The sequence below is a fragment of the Sebastes fasciatus genome, chromosome 21 (genome assembly GCF_043250625.1).
Source record: "Sebastes fasciatus isolate fSebFas1 chromosome 21, fSebFas1.pri, whole genome shotgun sequence".
NCBI lineage: Eukaryota > Metazoa > Chordata > Actinopteri > Perciformes > Sebastidae > Sebastes > Sebastes fasciatus.
The window spans coordinates 21,724,941-21,750,301 of NC_133815.1; the positions used below are offsets into that span (position 1 = coordinate 21,724,941).

General features: G+C 41.6%; 2 protein-coding genes across 6 annotated transcripts in view; both read right to left on the minus strand.

The window, feature by feature from the left end:
• The window catches only part of ntng1a (netrin g1a), a 327,372-nt gene that overhangs the window by 120,364 nt on the left and 181,647 nt on the right, over positions 1 to 25,361 (minus strand). For 3 of the 5 annotated variants that reach the window (XM_074621569.1, XM_074621568.1, XM_074621565.1), the window contains exon 7: positions 15,453 to 15,629. The gene's annotated coding sequence lies outside the window, so the exon portion shown is untranslated. Of the gene's footprint in view, positions 1 to 3,813; positions 4,620 to 6,322; positions 6,807 to 15,452; positions 15,630 to 25,361 lie in introns of those variants that run through there. The other 2 variants (XM_074621566.1, XM_074621567.1) reach the window with 2 other exon arrangements.
• On the minus strand, positions 23,020 to 24,639 carry prmt6 (protein arginine methyltransferase 6). The gene has a single exon (XM_074621780.1). It carries the CDS (start codon positions 24,484 to 24,486, stop codon positions 23,410 to 23,412), a length of 1,077 nt encoding a protein of 358 aa, XP_074477881.1. The 5' UTR covers positions 24,487 to 24,639; the 3' UTR covers positions 23,020 to 23,409.

The following is a 25,361-nucleotide window of genomic DNA, read 5'->3' on the forward strand; positions in this document are numbered from 1 at the left end:
TATCCTCCTATGCAGGTCATAAACCATTAAAATATTCTAAATAATAAATTCAGTGGGGAGTTAAGTGTCTCATTCATCTAAATAATATGTATGGTGGAAAAACTGCATATTTGCATGTTTTTCTGCTTGAAAATGATCAAATTTAACATCCAAATAGGGTAAAAAAATGATTGTCAGCTTCAGGCCAAATATATCAACTTTAGCCTCCACTGTGCACGGTGCTAGTAAACCACATACGGTAGACCAGTTTGCAATCACAGCCTGCCGACACGACAGGGGGGACTGAAGGTACCAAACCGCCAGCGCTGCAAACAGCAAGCTCAATTTTATATCTAAATATATGAATCTTTCACAAGGGAGAGGATTTGTTCGGCCGTTGGGTTCATGCCACCCACCCATGCACCCAAACAGCCCCCCATCCCCCACCATGAACCCGACCACTCCCCCGTCTCTGGGGCTGAGAAACAGCCCTTTGGTGTCCGCTTCTATTCCATCCCCGGGGCCACTCGAGCATGACGGAGTGTTTCTCCAAATCACAGGGGAAAAGTTACACGCATGCACGTCCCCAGAGCCGCTCTTTACTACTGGTGGGAGTCACTATAGTAAATCATGCATATCATCAAATGAACAGCCGAAGGAGCACGTCCCTCATTCCTGCCCTTTTTCCAGCTCTTACTCGCTTTATCCCTAAAACGTCTGCAAGTGTCAACCAGGTAATTAACTTCTCACTCGGAGGATATTTGGAACCCTTTCGGTGGCAATTTGATCAAACTGCAAAATCAGACTTTTACATTTCAAATAGGCAAATAAGCACAGCAACAGTTTGTTGATTTGGACCAACAGCGTTTTCCTCCTCCTGTCCCCCGACCACTTCATCTCCCATCCCTCCACTTTTCAATTATTGATCATTTTATTCTTTATTGACCAGCGGTTTGTGTGGGTTCAGCATTTCCTCCTGCTGCTGGCTGTGCGGTGCCAACATTGTAAACTGCTCCAGACTGCATTCAAGAAGGCCCATTTTGTCCTCACCCCGGACACACTGGAATAAACTGTCAGGTCATAATCTCACAGGAATCACCTACGGTGGCCCACAGGGGGCAGTACTTACACACCTGCCTGTCTATTTAATAATTCGACAAATTACGTGATAATAAATGTTCCAAAATTGACAAAAACGTCCACTTTAGCTCTAAAGGGTGTGCTCGGCTCAGACTAAGGTGGAATAATTACAAGGTTACCACTGATATCCTCGCTATTCCCCCCCTTTCATTTTTAATTTCACGCATTTTATGCACTTTCAAGGGCAATTTCTGACCCTGCTTCTGTCCTGTCTCTACCTACTTTCATCTTTCCTGACTGTACCTGTTTCATATTCCCCACCAGTGCCTCTCTAAAAGGGAAACAAGAGTGCAGGAGAGAGAAGGGCAGGAAGACAGGAGGGCAGACAGTCAGAAACAGATGAAAGAAAGGTAGAAGCTGGCCCGGCTTCAGAAAAAAACCCTAAAAAAACCCAACCTCCTGCCTGCTCTCTGTGCTCCACTCACCAGATTTCTCTGCCTGCCTTTCCAGAATCCCTAATCTTGCCTGTTAACAACCTGCCAATAGGGCCGCTGCCCTCATGAATAAACATATGGAGAGTGGAGCATGGCCCCGCAAACATGACAGCCAGCCTTAGCGTGGAACAGCGAGCACGCCTATAATGCATCCCCGGGGCTCGCCTCCGAGTCAGCCCATCACTTAGCGCTTCTCTTCCACTTCTTAAAATGTCGCCGCCTTCAATCGGCAGGCTTATGATCTTTTAATAATGACGGCAGGTATAGCGAATGGCTGGAGTGCTGACAGCTGGTTAAGTGACTGCGCTTTGGGGATGGGTGGGCAGCAGCTTCAGGAGGAATCAAAGCTGTGTGGCTCTGCTCTGGGGGTTACACAAACAGCCAGCTTGTATTCAGGCTTGTTTTCTACCTCTGATATGATAAACTACGACCTGTCTGTGCAATACAAATAGGAGCCATAACAAGAGAAAGAATTTCATTAGTTTGGAGTTTTTATTTTGAGAGGCTTTTCCCTTCCCTCACAAGACAGATTTGGGAGAGTGACTGAAAGGGCTTTATTAGTGCTAGCGATCAAAAAGCCTTGCTTGAACCCTGCTGAGGTAATCATTCCTTTAACAGGATGTGGCTGCAGCTTCTGCTCAAATCCAGCGTCTGCTGGAGCCAGACAGGTCAGGCCTCTGAAGGCCAAGGCAAGTCCCTGACTGGCGAAGACGTGCTCCACTCGGCCTCCACCAGCTGCCTCCGCCTCCGTCACTCCCTCTGTCCCTTCTAACGCCATCCTCCACCACCACCACCACCACCACCACCGCCACCCCCTCCCCTGAGCTGCCTGCCACATGCACTCCGTGTGTGCGAGAGCAGCACTTCTGACAGGGTGACTGTGCCGATGCTGACCCAAGTGGAGCTTGAACACCCTCGGGCGTCAGTTACTCCAGCGCCACATATACAGCAGTGAGTGCACGGGGCGCCCAATGAGACAGTGAGACAAGATCACGCCTCCCTCATCTCCATCTCCATCTCCATCTCCATCTCCATCTCCATCTCCATCTCCATCTCCATCTCCATCTCCACCCCTCCTCTCTCTCCCTCTCCTCTCCTTGCCACCAAGCATGCCTCTCTTTGCGACACAGGAGCACCTTATGCATTATTAAAGACACTTTTCCTAAAAGGCTGCTAGCACATTATTCTGCAACCACAGTGACATGTCTGGATACTCAAAATGTCCACTTTAGCTCGAGAACAAATGTGCTCGCCCTCCCAGGTAGCTCTCCTCTCTCATGCTGGAAATATATATATATATATACAGCAGGGGGGACAGCCACGGCGTTTAAAGAGACAGCTGCTAACAGCCACGCAGAAGATGACTCATTATTACCTGTCATTATTTCACAGGATGAGTCAAATAATAATCAAACAAATGAGAGTTGCAACAGTTTTCTGAATGCTGAAACTTCAAAATGCACAGTGTTCACATCCAGTCAGTATGTGCCTCAAGACAGCATGTTTTATGATATGAGCAAGTAATAATTGGTGTTATCCAATACAAAACCAAGGTAAAGTCAAGTGCAGATTATAACTATTATGAATAATATCATAACTGAAGACTTTTGGGCATTAATATCAGCCTTAAGTCATACCAACATACCTACTTTATCCCAATAGTCTTTATATATTCTTGGATATATTTCTTTAGTGTTGACATGTACTGATCCTGTGCATTGCTTGGATAACCTGCTGCTGTAACACAATAATTTCCCAATTTGGGATCAATAAAGTACATCTATCTATCTATCTATCTATCTAAAGCACAAAAGAGCATTGGCACTAAATGAGAAGCTAAAGAGTGAAAGCATGTACCAGAGCAGATCTGTAACAGGCTGCTCATATAGTGACGTATTAGCAGGTAGGCCAACTGGCTGCAGCATGACACAATAATGTAATTACGCGTGATGGATAGATAGATAGATAGATAGGCAACGATCATGTAATAAGTTCCACAAGGGGGCGCCTCTAAAAAAAAAAAAAAAAATGACCTGCTGTTAAGTTTTGGATGCGTTCAAGGTCGCCTCGTTTGTAAATATGAATAAGTCTTCCTTTGTTTTTGTTTGTTTTAAAAAGTTGTTTATGCTGTTAAGAAAGGAAAACACCCACAACTCTATGCCCACTCCTTACCAACTTCCAACACCAATAAGCAGCTATACTTCAACAGCTCCAACGCACAACAAGTAAAGTTTACAAGCAAAAGGAATAAAGAACTTACTTATTTCTCGTACGAGGTAACTCCTTGTTCCCCCCTGCCCATTAAAACACCACTCAACAAGTTCAGAGCATCGGAATGAACATGAATGAAGAACAAGAAGCTCTTTAAGACGCGCTCCTTAACGGGAATGTGATGAGTGCGCACGTCAGTCTCTGAGGAATCGCTGTGCGCACCATCTCTCCATCTCTCACTCTGGTTTCTTGTTGTAAAGGGGGGGGAGGAGAGAGAGGGGGTGTGGGGGGGGGAAGAAAACGATCAAGAGGAGGATTTTCCTGCCACTTCAAAACAAATGAGTGATCGTCGTCCTGAGGGCTCGGTCAGCACCGCGCCGGCTGGAAACGGAGCTCCGGTGCCAAAGTGTCCATCATCATCATCATCCTCTCTCTCTCTCTCTCGCTCTCTCTCCAAGTGTCATTCCATCACAGCGTCAATCTGGTGATGTCCGCAGAAAAAAAGGAAGAAAAAAAACACACTTCTGCAAAAAGAAACTTTCACCCTCCTGTTTTTATAATTCCTTCATTTCCAAACAGTCCGGATCTCTCTCTGCGCGCATCTCTCTCCTCGCTGTGAAGAGGTTTCAGCCACTCAACGGGGACATGGATCACACCAATTAGACTCGGCGGCTGAGAGAATATCCGCTCGCATCTTTCTTCTGCTCCTCGGCACGGCACTGCACCGACCGCCCAGACAGACTGGAGCTGACGGTGGGATGATGATGATGATGCGCTCCGAGGCTCTATTAGAGGAGACGCACACTCAGCTGGTTTCACCCCCCACACACGCACACCTATGGTTTCTCTCCCTCCACCCTTCTAGCCCCGTCTCCTCCACCTCGCCTCCAGCTCCACCCACCCACACCCATCACACATCCACACACACGCGCACCATCCTCTGTGGGGACCCGTGTGAGACTCCGGAGGATCAGCTGGAGTTGAACCTCTCTCTGGTGGAGTTAAATTATCCAACAAATGCGCGCGTTATAATGGTCTCTACGGAATTATTGCATCCGGGTAAAATAAGAGGGAGGATAAAAATCTCTGACTCTCAGTATAGGCGATTATTATTATTATTGTTATTACTGGGCAGCCAACCAACAGCGTGCACAAAAATCTAAGATATTTATTAACAGCATTTGTGTTTCTGTCTCCTCAGATGCACAATCTGTTCTGCACGGCTCCAAATGGCACACCCTACTGCTTTATTACTAATCATTATATGTATATTATAAAGTAAATGTCATATTTGACGTGTAACACTTCAGAATGGTGCGTAATTGTCTCCAAAAAAGTGGTTTAACTCTATTATGTGAATAGAAAAAAGGAGCGTACCCAGCTGGGTTTATGTAGTTTTACTGTCCTCGCCTCATTCAATAAGTTGTTTAAACTCCAAATAAATGGTCTGAATGAAATAACTCTATAAAAAGGAGGTGTTACTCCAGCGCTGAGGTGCCATTCTAAAAAATAAATAAGCCGCAGATGATTGGGTAATAAATAAGTAAATCTTGCAATTATTATAATGTCACATCACAGACCTGCTGTTATGTGTTTTCTAACTGACTATAGAGGCGACATTTTTTTTTGCTTCACTCTACAATAAAATTGCTAAGGAGAATAACTTGATCAATCCTGGAGGAGTGCACCTTCTTCTTCTTCTCAAACCTTAACTGACTAGCACAAAGAGTGTGAGAGAGAGAGAGGAGTGTTATCAGGAGTCAGGTCATGACACTGGGTGCACAGGTTAACCTCCTACACAGCTCAATGTGTCTGCATGCAGCCTCTATAGGCCCGGAGAGGCCCTAATCACACATCACCATCACCATCACCTGTGCTGCTGCTGCTGCTTTTAACATTCATCAGAAAGAAAGCCACAGAAAACGTGCGTCAAAGTCTCCGTGTATAACCAGACACAGATTGTTCTTAAAAGATGAGATAACGATAAAAAAGGTGGTGATCCAGCGTGACAGAAAAACAGTCAATTGGATGACAGGAGCGCGTTGTCTCCGTGTTATCTCCAAATGACTGTGAATCATGTGAGTTATTATCTGCACAGAGCATGACTGATTCATCTCTAATGACTCGCTCACTGTGTCAATATAGCCTCACATATATATATACATACATACAGGTGAGGAGTTATAATAGTAAGAGTGCAGGAGTTTAGTCTGAGAAACAAAACCAGCTCGTTCCTTCACAGAGTGGAGACTATATTTAAGCTTCACCTGATTTCTTTTTTTTTGTTATCGCACCAAACGCTGATTAGTGGGGACATTCCCACGCACAGAAAAAAAAAAAAGGCAGAATACTGAATGAAAGCAGATAAAAGATAACCAGAAAAAAAATTAGCATCTGTTCCCAAAATAGTCGGCTTATACTTTCTCTCTCTAATCACGACGCACATTTTTTTTGGCCACCCACTCGGCGCGCGTCGCTGCTGGAGCTTCAAAAGTTTACGCGCTCCGGAGCTCCGGTTGGAGATGAATGAATTGGAGGAAAAGAAATGAGTCTCTCACCTTGCTGCTCTTCAGTGCTTCTTCATACCGCCGAGGACAGCCGCTCCGTGTCGCCTGTTGCAGCCCAATAAATCCGCTTTAAACCGGGACATGTTATCTTCTCTCCGTGGAGGAAGAAGCGACCAGCTCGTCTCCGCCGCTCCCGGTGAATGGAGGAGAGCTCCCGGTGTACCGGCAGCAACGTCACTTCTAGAGCCGGACAAACTGAGGAGGAGACGACGGGAGAAAAATCCTCCACGCTGATTGTAACGATTTAAAATAAGAAAAAAGAAAAAAAAGTGAAATGATATAAAATCAGACTCCTGGTGTGTCCTCAGAAAGAGCCTGAGAGGCAACAGTGAGCAGACTCTCTGCTCTCACACACAATGAGCCTCTGAGCCTCTGACAGCTGACTTTCACCTCAACTTTACTCCTTTTGCTGAAGCCTGATGATGTTGAGCCAGCCAGCTGAGTGTGTGAACAGAAACATCTGGATCTGGAGGAGCACCTATATTTTTTTATAAATCCTTCAGTTATATTTTTATATTTTTTTTTTTACCACTGAAACATATTTTTATTGTGACAACAAGTCACTGAGAGAGCACTGCAGGCAGATCTGATCATCAGCATTAGTGGGCAGGAATTTGTGGGATTGCTTTATGGCATAAAGGGGAAATTGCTTTATTGCACAAACCAGAGAAAGCTTTCAGGAAAACCTAATAACTTCCTAATGATGGACTGAAACCACATACACAGAGAGCAGAGGGGGTTATGATGGTAACATTTTGAGCAACCGCTGCCATATACTGTGGACTGCCACTCTCCTGGATTATAGGACTGCTGTTTAGAGTCACTATTCAGAGCTGTAACAGTTGATTTAACAGCAATATTTTAAAACTGCTACACATCATGCTGCAAACAGTCACATGAGGATATTTATGATCGACATCTAGATCAGCGATTCTCAATGTGGGGTGAGCGAAGTAATTAGCTACAAATAATAAAATTGTGCTGTACCAGTAAACAGTGCAGATGGGGACCATTTACTCCATTCATACAAGCACATTGTGTCCATTACTCCCACCCATGTTAGCTTTGGGCCAATAGAAACTCTGATATGATTGTGACACATGCACAGCAATAAGTTCATTAGTATAAAGTTGAAGCACTTATTGAAATTCAGCTTTAAACTGGTGAGGTATTAGGAATATGCCAGTCTTGGTATATACTGTTCATTTTCTTAAAGATTTTAAGATCAATTACTTGAAATGTAGCCTATAAATGCTATAAAAGTTGAGTCCAAATGCAATTTGAACAAAATCAGCCTTTGTTTAAATGTATAGAAGTGGTATTAATGTTGAACAATATTGCTAATTTCCCCACTGGGGACTAATAAAGGATGATCTCATCTTTATCTAATCATGATTCAAATTGATAGATGTTTCTGTTTCACTATGAAACAGGTCTGGAGTATTAAGGTTGGAAAGTTTTATAATACAAATAGTTCAATAGAGTTCAAATGGTAGTAAGCATATAATTACAATTAAAGTTTCAGTAGTCAGTATATTTCTGGCATCATTGGGCAAAAAATCCATAATAGCCTTTGAGCATATTGTAATTCAAGTGTTCTGAGAGATAACTAGACTTCTGCTCCTCCTCATGGCTCTGTTTTCAGGCTTTAAGAAATCTAGCCTGTGACGGGAGACTTTGACCAATCACAGGTCATTTCAGAGAGAGAGAGAGCGTTCCTATTGGCTGTGCTCCGGCTGGTGGGCGGTGCTTAGTATTTCCTTGACTGATCTCATTTTACAGCGAAACAGTACACTACTAAGATGTTTAATAAAGGATGATCTCATCTTATCTTATCATGAATCAAATTGAAATGTGTTTCTGTTTCACTATGAAACAGCTCTGAAGTATTTAGGTTGAAAAGTTTTATAATACAAATAGTTCCAATTACATCTAAGAGTACAAATGGTAGTGAGGATATAATCTGATTAAGAGGGGGTCCGTGGAAAATGTTCTCCCCTGTAAGGGGTCTGAAAAGTTGGCGAACCCCGGTCTAGATAATGAAACATTGGCAGATCTCTGGTAAAGTGTACAGCAGTCTGTAAAGGACAAAACATCACCACAATAGAGGGTTTAAAGCAGAAAATCAGACCTGTTGGAGAAATTCAATAGAAATATCAACAACAAGCCAAATTGAGTTGAGTCACTGGCATATTAATCCATAAAGCCAAGCAACCCCCCACAGATATAAAGTACAGGGACACGGTCCTCCTGGTCTATGGGGCTGTTCAGGTCTACCTAGACTTTGTTAGTGAAACAGGACAGGTTAAGGCTATATCAGCTGTGGAGGCAGCTCATCTTCACACAGCTGCCTCCCTCCTCCTCCTCCTCCTCCTCCTCCTCCTCCTCTCTCCTCTCTCTGAGAGCCCAAGGGCAACTTGCCTTTACATGAACTTCTTTTTCTAATTCACTCAGCGACCAGAAAGAGGAGAGCACAGTGGAAAGCTACCACATTTATTCCCTCTTATTGACTCAAGACAATGACACAGTATAATGTGTTCACTCACAATACATTTTTGAAGCTCATGTGCAGACTGTTAAGCAGTTCTTCTTCAAGGCCTAAAAACTCTGAGCTCAGGCACAGTGGCTCTCTTTGTAAATGAAGCCGGCACCAACAAAAGGTCAAGGTGCTCAAACACCAATAGATATCTTGTATATAATAACGCATTATGACAGATGTGCTAGAGGTTAGGATGAAAGGATGTTTGAATGTGGAGGATTATTCACAGACACACACACAAGAGCCATGTGTCTTCAAATCCATCAGTGGGTTCAATAGATGGCTCTTTACTTGAGGCCGATAATCACGTGGCCCCCGGGTTCCAGTGTCTCACCTCCACCCTTGTGTGTTGTTAACTTTCTTTTCTTTTTTTTTTTATTCTTGTCATATTTCACGATGGTTATTAGAAAATTGATGGGTAAAGCTGTTTTGTGCACATCCCTGTCTGGCGGACGCCAGGCACAGAGCTATTGGATTTTTACGCCTGTTCAATGAAGGGTAATGTTGCCTTCATCCGGAGGAGTGTGTTGGGGTGGAGGGAGGAGGAGGAGGGGAGGGCGGGTTATTCATAAAGGAATATTGTGTTTAAGCTTGTGCTCGATACACTTTTATGTGGTGAGATACAGCTGTGTCATCAACCTAAATCGGAGAGTGCAAGGGAGCAGACAAATGCAAGTTCAGGCAAATCTGCAGAACACACAGCGGTGACCTCCAGTAGTGAAAGAAGTATACAAGTATCAATACAACAATGGAAATACTCGATTACATGTCTTGCATTCAGAAATTAAATTTAATAAAGAGTGTGGGAAACGTACTGCAAGTATTATGGAGTATTTACTGATGTATATGTTTGAGCAATATGATGAAGATGCCAGACTGTCGCATTTATGCAATTATCTTTATTAAACCATTGCAAGCAATGTTGCAAATGATTCAGTGGGACTGGCGTTACTAGATTTATGGAGTTTTTGGCACCCATCCATTGAAGTCTCTTGATCATTCATGTTTAAAGGCAGGGTTGACGATGTTATCCTGTCTACACTATTTGTTATATTGGTTGAAAATGGTCTTTACACCCTTACAGCGATCCATTACTGATGAGCTCTGAAAAAAGGACTGGAAAGGAGCCGTCATCTGTAGCTGCTGTAATCCTGTAAAAACGTCTACCAATCACTACCTCGCAGTCCGCTTGGAAAGAACCAATCACATGCCTCCCTGCTTGTGCTCTTTAAAATGATGCTAGCTTTCCAACATCGTCGACCCTATTTTTAATTGACTGGATTAGCCAGTGAGATGGACACTCTGATCTGGCCATTGTATCTATATACGTTTTTTCAATGTAATCTCAATTAAAAGATTCACTACATTGTGATAGATAGTACATATATCATGATATACAATTAGTGAAAGAATATTTTATTCATATCGCTCCCCTACTGATGCATACATGTGTAAGAAGTAGGGCTGTCAAAGTTAACGCACTAACAACGCATTAACGCAAATTCATTTTAACGCCATTCATTTATTTAACGCATTAACGCAACTTGCAATTTTTAGGTTGTAGTGGGCTCAGTTTTAAAGCTAGAGTGAAGATACTGGCATCATATGAAACTATAAAACCGAAGGGATCCATTGGTACCAACCATGTCATAGCTTGTAATGAAGGAGGATAAATAACGCTCCAAACTTGTGCTAAATTTTGGTGAGGAAAATCTGCCATGGTAATTTTCAAAGGGGTTCCTTGACCTCTGACTTCAAGATATGTGAATGAAAATGGGTTCTATGGGTACCCACGAGTCTCCTCTTTACAGACATGCCCACTTTATGATAATCACATGCAGTTTGGGGCAAGTCATAGTCAAGTCAGCACACTGACACACTGACAGCTGTTGTTGCCTGTTGGGCTGCAGTTTGCCATGTTATGATTTGAGCATATTTTTAATACTAAATGCAGTACCTGTGAGGGTTTCTGGACAATATTTGTCATTGATTTGTGTTGTTAATTGATTTCCAATAATAAATATATACATACATTTGCATAAAGCAGCATATTTGACCACTCCCATGTTGATAAGAGAATAAAATACTTGACAAATTTCCCTTTAAGGTACATTTTGAACAGATAAAAAATGTGTGATTAATTTGCGATTAATCGCGATTCAATATATGAATCGATTGACAGCCCTAGTAAGAAGTTTAATGTTATAACTGGTCTAATTTTAGCTAGTTTAATCTACTAATACTGATTGTACAATCTGCATGTTAAATTAAGCTGTATTAACTGCTCACTGATGACTTCTGACCTGGACAAATATATCAGCTGGTACAAACTTCTCATATGCAATAATGGCGGTAATAACAAAATAGCTAAATTATAAAGTATATATACTGTATATATAGAATAAAGTTTGAGTCAAAAATATTGGATTGCATTTAAGAGTTTGAATCTCCACAGTTTAGAGAAGAGTTTTCAGTCTTGTGTAGATTTAGTGAGGCTATATTTTGTGGACAGAGTGAAACCTGTGGAGAGCTGAGGAGACAAATGGAAGGGATGTGTTTTCTTTGTAATCACCTCGATGCAACTTTGACTGTGTGAGCTTTTGAATTCCTGCTTATCTGATGTGGACACTAGGGATGCACCGATACCGATACCGGATCAAATATCGGGCCGATACTGACTCAAATAGCTGGATCAGGTATCGGTGACAAATGGGGCCGATCCATTCAACTCAATTATACACTATATATACATTATATACTGTCATTTTAATTCCTCTTTAAGTTTTGACCAATTAGCTGCTGCATTAAAAAGGTTTACACTTGAATTGTAATAACCAAGTTGCTGGTGTACGATTTATTATTTGAATAATAAATAACAATTCAGTAAATTTATATCTATGTATTTATTTGTTACATTTTGTTTTACAAAGTTAAGAAAGCGATGTCAAGCCTGATGTTGCCTTACACATAAAAGAGTGATCCCAGTCTTTTCCACACAGTGACGAATACAGCTTATTAATTAAGCAAGCCCAGGTATCGCTACTGGTATTAAAAAAGTGTGATCGATGCATCCCGACATGGACACGGTGAATTGAGATAATGGTTTCAGAGCTGATATTTGCTTCTTTCATAACCTGCCTGACTATGCAAAGCATCCTAACTTCTCTCGGGAGGTGAGACATTTAGTAAGAGTCGGGACAGATACAGGGTTCACGTTGCAATATGCCTCGGAAGGACTGAATGAGGTCAGTCTCAGCACCTTTGTGCACCTGCTCCATTTGGACATTGTGTCAAAGGTTTATCGCGCTTCTATCAGCCTCCAATCTGCTGCCTGCAGACCTCTGCTGCTTATCCAATCCTGCACAGTGTCCTAAACCCATAACCCAACTCACCAACATTGAAATATCATATTAAGTTATAAAACAATACCTGAGAAGAATTACATAGAGGCATAATCCAAAAAGTGCATGATTGAAAAAGGATTAGCGGGGAGGAGAGGGGGAGGGTTGGATGTGGGCACACGGTTTGGTGGATTTGTACTTTGCTCACAGGCTGAGAGCCGTCTGCCTCTGGCTGATTGTGAATCGGGGCCATCCCGTTCAGATTTACGTGCCCCTGCGAGTGATTTGGGATTTACTTTCTTAACAGGCGCCGTCCAGATCTGTCCTTGTTGTGCGGTGTGTGTCCGTCCATGAAGTCACGCCTCGGTGCCTTCAGCTGGATGCATTCATGATAGGCAGTGGTGTTTTTTTTTGTTTTTTTCTGGGCCGAGATTTGCAGCTCAGGGCTAGAATAAACATTGCTCCTCATTTAAATAAGTGTACTGTTTTATTACTGTTGAGCAGAAATATAGGAACATACAGTGCGACAGAGTTATTTTAGGGTTTAGCAGCAGGCACAAGGGTCAGCTCCTGTTGCTAACGATAATGATGACAAATGGTCTGGCCTGCTGGGGCCGCAGAAAAATGAGGTCCATCTCTCTGGGGGTTGGTCACCAAATTAGCTTTTGTCAATAGCACGTTCCCAAATTGTCCTCACAGGATATGCTGACAGAAATATTGGTTACTGTAACCGAGTGTGGGAATTGAATCCTATTGGCTTATTCACGGTGTCATTAGCATACAAGGATGAATGAGCGGCCGTGATTAGATACTGTGCACCACCGGAGTCCAGTCGGGTTTCAGCAGCGATCGAAAATGAGCTCTGTAGACACACGTTCAATGAGTTCCTACCAGCTTTTAATGTGAAGAGTGAAGCTTAGGAATCATACTGTATGAACTGTAGAGTTTTTATATGCATGGTAAAGGGGAAATTCGCCACATTTTATGTGGACGTCCAATCAGCGTTGATGGTAAATGTAGCAAATTGGAGCAATAAATTCCTCAGTGCGTGCTATATTGACCGAGAAAGCTGAGTTCTCCAGCTCGCCGAGCCGTGCCGACAGCGCCTACATGCACCAGGGTTCCCGCCGGTCATATCCTCTTCCACGGCTAATGCCGCCTCGGCCTCTCTCCGCCGCATTTCTTAGGCCGTATACTCTGGCCTGAATAAATGTGGCTTAATATCCGAGTCAGCCAAAATACTGTAAAATGTATCCTCATCCATAACGTCCTCTGCACTCATATTTAGGGATGCTATCTTTGCTGTCGGAAACGTAGCTAGTTTGAAATACAAGCAAAGAGAATAAGGAAGTTCTGAGTTTAGAGCATCTAGAGCTCACCCCTCGGCTACCCAGAGAATTCAGCTACGCATCCAACTACGTCACCGCCACGCAGTGCTCGAAGTGGTGTTTTGATTTATAGAATATGATTTTACAGGGAAAACATTTCCAGAAGAATTGAATGTTCAGAGGAAGGTTGTGATGAATAATAAAATAGACATTTAACTTGCAATAGTAATGGTCCAAAAAGATGTCAAATGCAGAGTTTTAAGTAAAAAAAAAATCTTTGGGAAGGATCCACAAACCCAATATCTCCTCGTACCTTTTATTCACTGTAGACATCGAGAATGCGTCTCTTTATCCTGCTGCATAATATGTAGGAACATCCTGACTGAGACTGAATAATACTCTACTATAGGCTACAAATAACAGGAATATATAAATAAACACACCACCACAACCCTATAATGTTCCAGTGTGAATATTATTGGAGTATTATAGGCCAACTATAGAAGTTACATAGCCCAAGTATAATAAAAAATATAGCAATAACATCACAGCTGATTATGACTGACACAGTTTAACATGCTTAAAGAAATAATGAATAAATAGGAATAAGTCACAAGAGATTGCTGATACCGGCCGATAAACACGCAGGGGAGTACTGGCACTTATTTTTTTCCACTTCAAGCACAATTTGTCACATGAAATGACGGCGCTGGATGCAGGAAGAACAACAGATTTCCAGCTTTCTCTGTCAATAAAAGGTTGTAAATTTCCCCTTTAATCTGGTCACTACAAAAAGCAAAAGGAAGAAATTACTGCAGGAATTTAATGGGCTTCCAACACTACTGACAATGGTCTCAAATCAAACCAAAAATACATTATGGAGATTTACATGTTTCCTATTTTAACTTTAGAATACATAATTCATAACTCTTGTCACAGAGGGCACTATTTGATTTGAGCAAGGAGACAGTGAGTTATTGAATGTGGAGGTGAAAGACTCTGAGATCCATCACCTTAAGGCACCAGTGATGTGTGAACTGGTTTACATATTTCCATTTTTGTAATATAGTAAAAAGCTCAATAATGTACTTTTTACTATAGTCAGGTTGTTGGTGTGTTACAGTGACGTCAGTGCTGTTATTATGTTTTCACCGGCGTTGTTTTTTTTGTTTATTTGTTTGTCTGTTATCAGAATTACTCCAAAAGTTTGCGATGGATTTTTAATTAATTTCTTTGGAGGGGTGAGGTGTGGCACAATGAACAATCCATTCGATTTTGGTGGCAATCCGGATCATGATCCCGATTCAGGAATTCTTTTACGGATTCTGATCAGCCACAACATTATGACCACAGGGTATAACACATGCGCAACCATAACTGATGACGCGTTGATGACGCGTTGATGACGCGTGACCCCGCCTCCTTCTTCGAGCAGAGAGATACGTGTGTGGACGTGTGTGCAGGAGCTGCTGGCCATCGACGGTGAGAAAGAAAAAAACAGTAGATGATGGGATGAGAGACAATGTAGTGTAACGTTATACAGACATAACAAGGCTGCTGAATGAGAGAGGCATCCGCCGATACGTTACACGGAAACACACCGTGTTAATAACAAGCCGACCACCTCACGGTACCGCCAGCTGTGAGCTGTGATCTGTTTTTAAAGGCAGGCACCTTAGCGGAGGTCTGTGCTCTCCGAGTGCCATTCTAGTTTGTGAATGTAGTGCTGTTAAGACAGACATTGAACAAAATATTCTAATTTCCAGGGCAATACGGTGGGATGCTTGTAAAACAAGCTGAACGGCTGTGGTCAACAAAACACAGATGTGAGGAGCTGTACTCTGTGTTCCCATCTTTCTAGAGGCTGACTATATCTCTTGGACTTGTGACTTGAGTATTACATTGTCACTTACGTCTTTAGTGAGTTACTTCATTCCTGGGCGGCTGTGGCTCAGTGGGTAGAGCGGGTCATCCTCTAACCGCTGTGGTGGTTTGATCCCCGGTTCCGACTGTCTGCATGTCGAGGTGTCCTTGAGCGAGACACTGAACCACAAGTTGCTCCCCGGGCGCTTTACAACAGCTCACTGTTCCTAAGGATGGGTTAAATGCAGAGGTTAAATTTCATGGATGTACCTGTATGTAAATGACGAAACCCTATTAGCAGCTCTCTTCTTCATTCCTGCTCTGCTCTATATGAATGTAGCTGCACAGTGTCTACACACGTTGGACACTGTGTACTACTGTGCTTCGCCTTTTGTTACTGCTATGGTTATATTGTACACTATTGTATTTGTATGCTTCAGCTGAGTGACTAACGCTGTGTGTGCTTAGATGCTCTCAGTGGTTGTTATAGATGAATCTCTCCTTGGGCTGGTTCCTCCTCAGCTGTGTACATAAAATATGAAATAAAAGCCAATGGCCTGCGTTCTCACAGTGTTCTGCAGACGTCACTTATGATGGAAACATTGGGCCTCACTCACAGTGTGTGCGCACAAATCTGTGCTTAAACTGTGTGTACGAACGCTTTATGCACAAATCTGGGATTCATCAATAGTTTCCTACCTGAATTTGTTCGTACTCCACGAACAAATTTAGAACTGCCTCGGACCATGTGCACGCACAAATGATGCCCGGCCCGGCTGTCTTAAAACGTAAACATACACCTTTCAACTAAATGCATAGCATAATAAATAAAAATAAAGTAGACAAATACTTAAAAAATAATAATAATAATAAGAGCCTTTAGAACGGTGCCGATTAAAAATATGGCTTTTCCTGAAAAAAATAAATATTATGATTGTGAATTAATCTTTTTAGAAATTTTGGCGGGTCCAAAATGAATGTTTTGTTAAGATATCTGATGTTTGGTTCTCACTTCTAACAAGGCTTGTGAGCCAATAGTAAAACGATGTTGGTATCGTGTAGTATCTCTGTGTCGTCAGTTAGCGTGGAGGAAAAAAAGGATAAATGAGTGAGATTGACGTTTAGTGCCTGGCAATGACTTGTTGTGAAGTAAATATACGATGGAACGGGAGAATGAGATATCTAATAGCTGAATGTTATCAATGTTATCAATAATACCTTTAAATAACTATGAAATTGACACCCTTTCATCCCCATCAATTATTGTCATCATTAAAATATCTAACTATAAAAAGTGAGTGTCCCAGACCTAGCTTACAACGGCATACACTGTATACAGTATGAAAAGCTAGTTTTTCATTGTTTTATTGAATTGGCCTATAATGATCAGCTACTCACACCAATTTCTAGTGCCATGAAATTGCGCATATTTACAGTAGCTAATGTTCAGTCGTGAAATTCTTTAGTTTTTTTTGCTTCAGGGGCCATGCTACAACTTCACCGCTTTCTCCATGATAAAACTCTAGGCAATTGTATTTCGTTATATAGAGATATGGGGGCGTGGCTGTATGCTGATTGAAAATGGAGGGCAAGCGCCTGCCAATTTAGAATGCACTTTGTATGTCAGGAAGTAGATCAGGAAGATTGTGATCATGGACCACTCAGACTGAACTTCCTTGGATATGAGAAGGAGATTTTGACAGAAGGGAAACAGTCTATTAAAAGACACACGTACGTAAATATGACGCTGTCGTCTCATTTTGTGGTCGGATGAAACCAAAACTGAACTTCAGGCATAATGCAAAGTGCTCAGCATCAAAGCAGCAGAGGAAACAATAAATAGAAGCTGCCGCAGAATGCCAAAGACCTCAGACTGGGTGTTCCAACGAGACCTCAGGCATAAAGGCTGGCCAAGTCAACAGTGGAAGAGCTGCAAAACGGATCAACGGGAAAAAAGGATGTGGAGGGTCTTTGAGCAAAAAGTGAAAATGTGTGTTCTAATTTAAAGTGGTTCAAAGATGTTTTCTGTCCAATTTAAATGAGTTTGAACAAATCTAAAAGGAAGAAAAGTGCTTGGCTGACACAATCTGTATCCAGTAAAGCTCCAAATAGAACCAGAACATGATAGAATAAATATGATTCTACGGTAAATTAAACACATCACTTTATTTCTACCCACTAATCATGACTTCCATAGTCCAAAAGTTGAAACACAGCCTCTAAAGACAGCTACACATATTGTGACTCCAGTCCACCGAGTCCAGGACTGTGCTGTCTCTCGGTCTCGTTCGCCAGTCCCGCATTGAACGATGAGTCTTGAAATCAGTTAGATTAAGCACATTGTCTATTGATTGGCTCCTAAATTGCTGCGCGATACAAGACAAATAATCCCATTTCAAGTTTCTACACTTGTTTCTAATGGTTTCCAAACCATTCCAGGCAGGAATGGATCACAATTAGTTTAGCATTTAGCAGCCGAGAGTGGCCACGCATGCATGAGCGTGATTCGGGGCTTAACAGTGGCCGCCTGCGTTGCATTTGACATTTCCATTCTCCGGACACCTTCCTTTGTGCTGTCTGCGGGTGTTTTTTTTTTTTTGCCGGCACCTGTAGAAGGAGACATTTCAGCCACTGTACGTGCACATTAAGCCAGCTGCAAGTGTAGAATTTCATTTATTTCTGCCTCTCTGACACCAAAGTGCTTCTTGGGCAACAATGAGACTGAAAGACCCACCTCATACTGTACAGCCCTTTCACAACAGAGCAATGACCCAGGAGAAAAATCCTGTTTGACATCTGACAACAAGGATCTGACCTTGGTCAGACGTGGTCACAACCAGGGCTTTAAGTCACTCTGACTGCTTGACTTTTGAAAGAAAGAGTCAGTACACATCTGTTACACACTTTAGAACAGCTGTGACTAAAACATCTCTCAGCTCTGGATATGAAACATGCTTCAACGTGATTTTAGAACACTTAGTTTCATTAAAATGTCCAAAAGAATTTTTTTAGATACTGCAAGTTTTACCAGCAATCACATCTATTGCAATGACACCGAAAGCAGCGGTGGAATATAACTAAGTACATTTACTCAAGTACTGTACTTGAGTACAATTTTGAGGTACTTTACAGAAGGAAATATTGTACTTTTTACTCCACTAGACTACATTTATCTGACAGCTTTAGTTACTTCAGATTAATATTACAATAAAAAAATCGACCAATAAATGATGATATATCACTATTGATTAAAGTATATTATACATACATATATATATATATTATTCTCGACCCAAATTCGTCCCAAAATTAATTTCCATCCTCTCCGATCATCTTATTTTCGGCCCTGGGACGACAGGACGTCCTTAGTGTTTTCCCTGCCTGCCAAAGTGGCGGGTGGCCTGATGATTTTATCTGCCACCACCAACAATTTACCGAATTTGGCAGGTGCTAATTTCAGACCCTGCTCGTGGGTACCCGCAGAACCCCTTTTCATTCACATACCTTGAGGTCAGAGGTCAAGGGACCCCTTTGAAAATGGCCATGCCAGTTTGTCCTCACCAAAATGTAACGTAAGTTTGGAGCGTTATTTAGCCTCCTTTACGAAGAGCTACTATGACATGGTTGGTACCGATGGATTCCTTAGGTTTCTTCTAGGTTCAAATGATGCCAATAAGCCCCCTACAACCTAAAAGTTGTAAGTTGCTTTAATGCATAAAAACAAATTTGCATTAACATTTTATTATCATGTTAACTTTGACAACCCTACATCTCGCACAAAGCGAAGATTTGAAATCTGGTATTCCGTAGACGTCCTAACACACAGTGCTTTTATTGACCATCAAAAGTACTTGATTTACACAAAATGTGCTCCGAAGGCTTGAGTGATGCCTGCTAGTTACATGAGAAGCAATATGTAACTAAATGTCTAGTCCGTTAGCTCCATACAGGGAGCTGAAGCTCACTACAGAAACACTCGTCTTCAGCGTGCTGTGACAGGAGAGACTTCACAGAGAACTGCTCTCCTCTTGACAACTTCCTACTTCTACTTTGTAGCTGTACTGTTTATCATGTGCCGTTGCAGCTGCTGTCACTTTATACTTATGTAACTGAGGATCTCCTGTCGAAAGTTAAACAGCTTCTTTTTTTTTTTTTCAATCAGTCATCAGCGTTGAGGCAGTGATGATTGATTTCCCCCATAAAACTTTTTGAGCATGTCTCCATGTTTTGAGTGTCTTTGCTTCACGTTTCAGTATGGAACTATAACGTCTCACACAAACATCACCATCGTATCAGATGGAGGATTAATGGAGTTAAAGTGTCGAATCGTCCACGTTAAGAAAAAGATAAGGGTCAAGAAAACCAGCTGAAGGCCAGGTTTGAACTTCAGATTGTTCCAAGAGGGTTTGATTTGGGGTTTGGATAAGTTTAGTTTCCTTTTCCCTCTTCTTTATGACCATAACTAATAGTTAATCAGCTTGTTTTATGTCATCCTGAAAAGGCAGATTTCTGCTGATTCACACACAATCTTTAGAGGTGTTTTTTTTTTTTTTTCCCTGAGCTTCAGATCTTGCAATATAGTTCATCCAAGTGGAAACCAGAGGCTAGATGTCTGCAGTTCAACATGTGATTCAGCCATTGTTCACTCTTTCCCAAACAGACAGACAATGCCCTTGATTTGTAGACACTACACTACTGTATAGCTTGTGATTAATTCCCAATGTGTTCATTACATAGTGGCTTCACAAGTACTGATGACACGGAAACAAATGAACACCATATTTCAAATGATGATGGGGTGTGAAAGATGTATTATCATCTAACGTTTTCAGGGATCTATGTGTATTTATTAACAGCTGTATAATTAAAATGCAGTAAATGTGCTTCAGGCTTTAAGACTCATTCACATCTTATGGCTTGAACTCAATGCACACTGAGGCAGACTTAATCAGCACAGTCCACAGTGTCTACTTTAGTTACATAAAGGTTTAATCAACACATTGTCCTTGGGTTGACCTGGGAGTAACACGATATTCAAAGAAATAAAATAATAATGCAGAAATAGCGATTGTTGGAAAAAGTAGCAAGCAATTTTAGTTAGAAATACTGCTAAAGAGCAGTAGAGTTTAGCAGGTCAATGCCAATACTGAAATGCTAATCATATTAATGTAAAAAATATATTAATTCGTATAAATATAACGAGTACTATTCATTCCTTTTAATGTAATGTCACTGTTTTTTTTACATAAATGTTTCTAACATTACAGTTATGACTTTTACTTAATAGGTAGAAATCTTATAATAGTTTATAATATTTATATTTTGTTGTTTGTTTAAATGTATTTATATTCATTTAGCAGTAAAGTTGTCATGGTGGCCCTTCACATTTCACACATTTTTATAATCACTATCAGTATTTATAATAATGCCACATAAAAATATATGTATTGGTATCTTGTTCCGAAATTAAAACACTATATCTCACAGATATAGATGCTAAAAACTGTGCTTTTTTTAAAGTAATAATTAACCTATATATAAAATATATAATAATTAAGTAATAATTAATGTGTTCTCCTGAAAGATGACTCTCAGTGCAGTCATTTAATATGGATGTTTAAACCTGCAGTGTCCAGTAGTTCTAGATGTATGAATGAAGCTGTACTAAATAGTGATGTTGACACATGCTCAGGCTTCTTTCTGTAGCTCGCTGCGATGTTTTCAGTCAGGACTCGTCACACATGAAACAGTCAAACTGTTTATTAAGAGTCTAGTTCCCATTTGTTCAATAATGAACTGGTAAACAATTCTCCTTGAAACACAGTTGTCAGTTCATCAAACTCCCTGCAATATCACCCGCCAAAATCCAAACCCACTTATTGTCCACCGACTCTTAAAGAGCATACAAAGTGAATCAATGACTGATCAGTGACCAGATAACATTTCTTTGATCAATAAAAGACGAGTGACAAATTAAAGTCAGTGGTTTCAGGCAACAGATGACAGTGTGTGTGTGTGTGTGTGTGTGTGTGTGTGTGTGTGTGTGTGCTAGCTTTAAACCAAAAATAATGAGCCAATTTAGTTTGTTATTAAAAACTGAAAGCCAGCCAATGTGAAACACCTCCTGCCTGACTGCAGCCAGTCCAAGTCAATATATCAGTCTAATCCTCATTTGAATGCAGCGTTTTGATCAGATTCCACACAACATGCATGATTAAATGTATTAGAGTATCAGATGTCTGCAGCGTGGTGTGGAATTTATTCAACAATTTGTAAAACCTCAGATGCCCCACAGAGACCCACCTAAAACTATTCATTAGTGAAGAGGAGAGTTTCTTTTGATGGTTGAATATTGTTTCATATGATTTTCCAATCTGATAATAATAAAACTGTCAAAACCTAAATAATAGAGCTGAAATGATTTGTCAATTAATTCAAATCAGAAAATCAATCAGCAACTAATTTGACTGTTTTAATCAGAACTATAGTTACAGCTTCTACTGTAAGGATTTGCTGTCTGTAATAGTAAAGTAGTAAGTACAGTATTAGTGATAGTAAATCAACAATCTTTGGGTTTTGGGCTGTTAGTTCGTTAAAACTTTTTTTTTCTATGTTATGACATTTTATAGACCAAATGAATGGTTAGTTACATCTGTACTCAGAACCACTGCAAAAAATCGGTCATAAAAGCTGTAAAGTGAATATACAGATATGCACTACAAAACATATCAGTGTTGGCTTTCACAAACACATATTGATTTGGTTGAGGGAGGTTAATAAAAAAAAATATTTAAAAAAAGGTGTTGAGGACATGCATTTTTTCTGTTCTAATTTAGGTGTCAAATTATTTATTAGGTGTAAAAACAAGCATGAGCACAACACAACTCCAAAATAAGAGCATGCACTGCAGTTGACACACTGATTAGTAGTAACCATTGTGTGTGCTCAAAAAAAGAAAAAGAAAAATCTGTCTGGAGCCACAAAACATTTGAGCATTGTGATGAAGGTAACACAGCCTATATATTTTAAGTATATAGTATAGAAGTCTAATGCTGTGAGGGCCCAAGAGCAAATGTACAACGGAGTATTAGGGCCACATTGAGGGATAAAACATCTGAGATTTCCAGAATAAAAGGCATAACTTTACGAGAAAAAAAGTCGTAATATAACGAGAATTAAGTCACAAATTTACGAGAAAAAAGAAAATAACACGTAAAATTACGATTTTATATTATGACTTTATTCTCATACTACTTTTTTTCTCTTAAACCTATGACTTTATTTTCATAATATGACTTTATTCTCATATGATGAATTTATTCTCATAATACTTTTTTTCTCTTAAACCTATGACTTTATTCTCATAATATTATGACTTTATTCTCAAAATATTATGACTTTATTCTCAAAATATTATGACTTTATTCTCAAAATATTATGACTTTATTCTCATAATATTATGACTTTATTCTCAAAATATGACTTTATTCTCATAATATTATGACTTTATTCTCAAAATATGACTTTATTCTCATAATATTATGACTTTATTCTCAAAATATGACTTTATTCTCATAATATTATGACTTTATTCTCAAAATCGCAGATTTATTTCCCCCCTCTATGTGGCCCTAATACTCCATCGTATCGCTGTACCATAGAGCTACAACAATGATAAATAAAAATGAAAATGTAAACAAAAAACATTTATTCATTTCCATTTTTAAAAATCCACAGGGAGCCACTGGAGAGGGAGTAAAAAGAGCCGCAAGTGGCTCCGGAGCTGCAGGTCTCTGACCTCTGACCTAGAGAGATGGGTCCAAACCTAACTTTGTATGAGCATGTATGTATGTTTAGATCTGGATTATTTACCACACTGGTCACAAATACAGTCATTGCTCCACTCCCTCCAGACCTCACAGTGAGCAGGTTTGGGATTCATTGTGACAGATCATAATAACACAAGGGGATTTTAGGCCTTTGAGTGTGTTTTCATGGTGATTAAGACTATGAGTGAGCTTCACTGCTCCAGTCAGGGATGGAGAAAGTCTTGGACTGTCTCTTGTGCTCTCCTATCGTGTAGTCCACATGAATACATATATGTCTGGCGCTCTGCTCCGAGGGGAACATGCTGATCTCTCCGGTAACCACCGTGTCTTGCACCACGTCCACCGGGGAGTCGAGGTACAGCACCGCCTGCTTCCAGTGCGTCTCCGGCTTGAACGGGGACGTGGACAGCACCACCGGGGACTGCGGCTGCGGCTGCGGCTTGTCCCCAGGAGGACACGGGAAGGTGACCGTGAAGTAGACACAAAACGCGTTCACGGCCGCACAGCCGAACGACTCGCACCGGAACTTCCCCTTCACGGACCGCAGCTCCTCCACGGTGACCGAGTAGAGGTCGAGCTCTGCGAAGCGGGCCGGGTGTGAGAGCACGTCCTCCACGGTCACCGAGTTCACCGTGATGTCCGAGTTCATGATGCACCTTCTGGCAAAATCGGACATGCAGGACATGTCCACACCGTACTGGTCTTTGACAGTGTACCAGAAGTTTAAGCGGTCCTCCACCACCGGGTCGCTGATGGGAGCGACGTACAGCTCGGCTTTGCTTGGCAGGATAACACCGCCGGGCTTCAGCCACTTGTCCCGGGCGTAGAGCACCGAGTTGAGCATGGACTCATGGAGCAGAGCGTAGCCCATCCACTCGCTCACTATCACCTCCACCATCTCCGGTAGGTCCACCGTCTCCACCGTGCCTCTAATCACCTCTATCCGGTCCTCCATGTCGTTGTGCTTCACTATGCTCACCGCCTGCTCCGCTATGGAACAAGCCTCCACGGCGTACACCTTCTTCGCTCCGGCTTGAACACAGAACATGCTCAGCACGCCGGTTCCGGCTCCGACGTCCAGCACCACTTTACCCCGTATGGACTCGCTGTTCCGGAGTATGGCCATCCGGTACGCGTTGGTGCGCACCTGGTCCGCTATCATCTCCTCATGGATGGTCACATCGGTGTAGCTGTCGAAGTACAGTCGCTCCTGTCGGGTTTTATCCAGTTTTCTTTTCTTAAGGACATGAGACATCTTCTCGGCTCTCTCTTGGTGCTGCTGCTGCAAGCCTCACTGTGTTTTTGTTGCGCTACTTCCTTCCGCATTGTGGGAATCTGGGACTTGTAGTTTCACACCGCACACAATACGAGAGATATCTGGTTAAATAGACTACAACTCCCACAATCAAACGACAATGACGCAGAGGTCGGAGTGCTGCATTCACTGTCAGGGGGGGATATGGTAAATATAGCTTCTCCTTGGCGAGCGCCTCTCTCTTCTTTCTCTAGCTTGCAATCTCAGTTTAAGAAAAGCCCAAACCAAGCGACTTTTAGCTTTTAACTTTACATTTTTTCTTGTCAACTAACAAGTTGAACATTTAGTTTAAAGGGACTGTTTGTAAGAATCAGCATTGCTTGTTAACAGCGACACCTGTGGCCGTTAAGTCAACGAAAGTCAGTGTCGGGCTTGGCTTGCTTGCTTTACATATTCATGAATGAGCATCGCTCAAAACAGTGAGGCGACACACGTCAGCTAAAACCACAATATCACTCTATATTTCAGCTGCTTGGCAGTAATGTTAGCTGACCAGATGAAGGTCTCTCCATGAATCACTGCTGATCCTAGTGTTGGCTTTTCCTGCTTCAACGATAACGTTTCTCGCTGTGGAGCCCCGTCGCTTCACAAGACCTCTGTTGGTCTGGAGGAGCTGCAGCATTTATTTCTGCACAATCGTCCACTGTATATTTACTAGATATTCTCAGAGCTACCAACTCTCCTGCAGTGTGTAGGAAAACGCTTGCGGTTTTGGTGCTTCTGTGTAGTTTGTGTTGGTGTCCGAGTCTGAACAGCGTAGCCACACGCAAGCGCGCATGGGACACCGACCCGGATTGATTTATACGTGTAAGAAG

What these genes read in the sequence shown, in the direction of transcription:
- prmt6 (XM_074621780.1), bottom strand. Translation starts at nt 24,486, where the DNA reads ATGTCTCATGTCCTTAAGAAAAGAAAACTGGATAAAACCCGACAGGAG.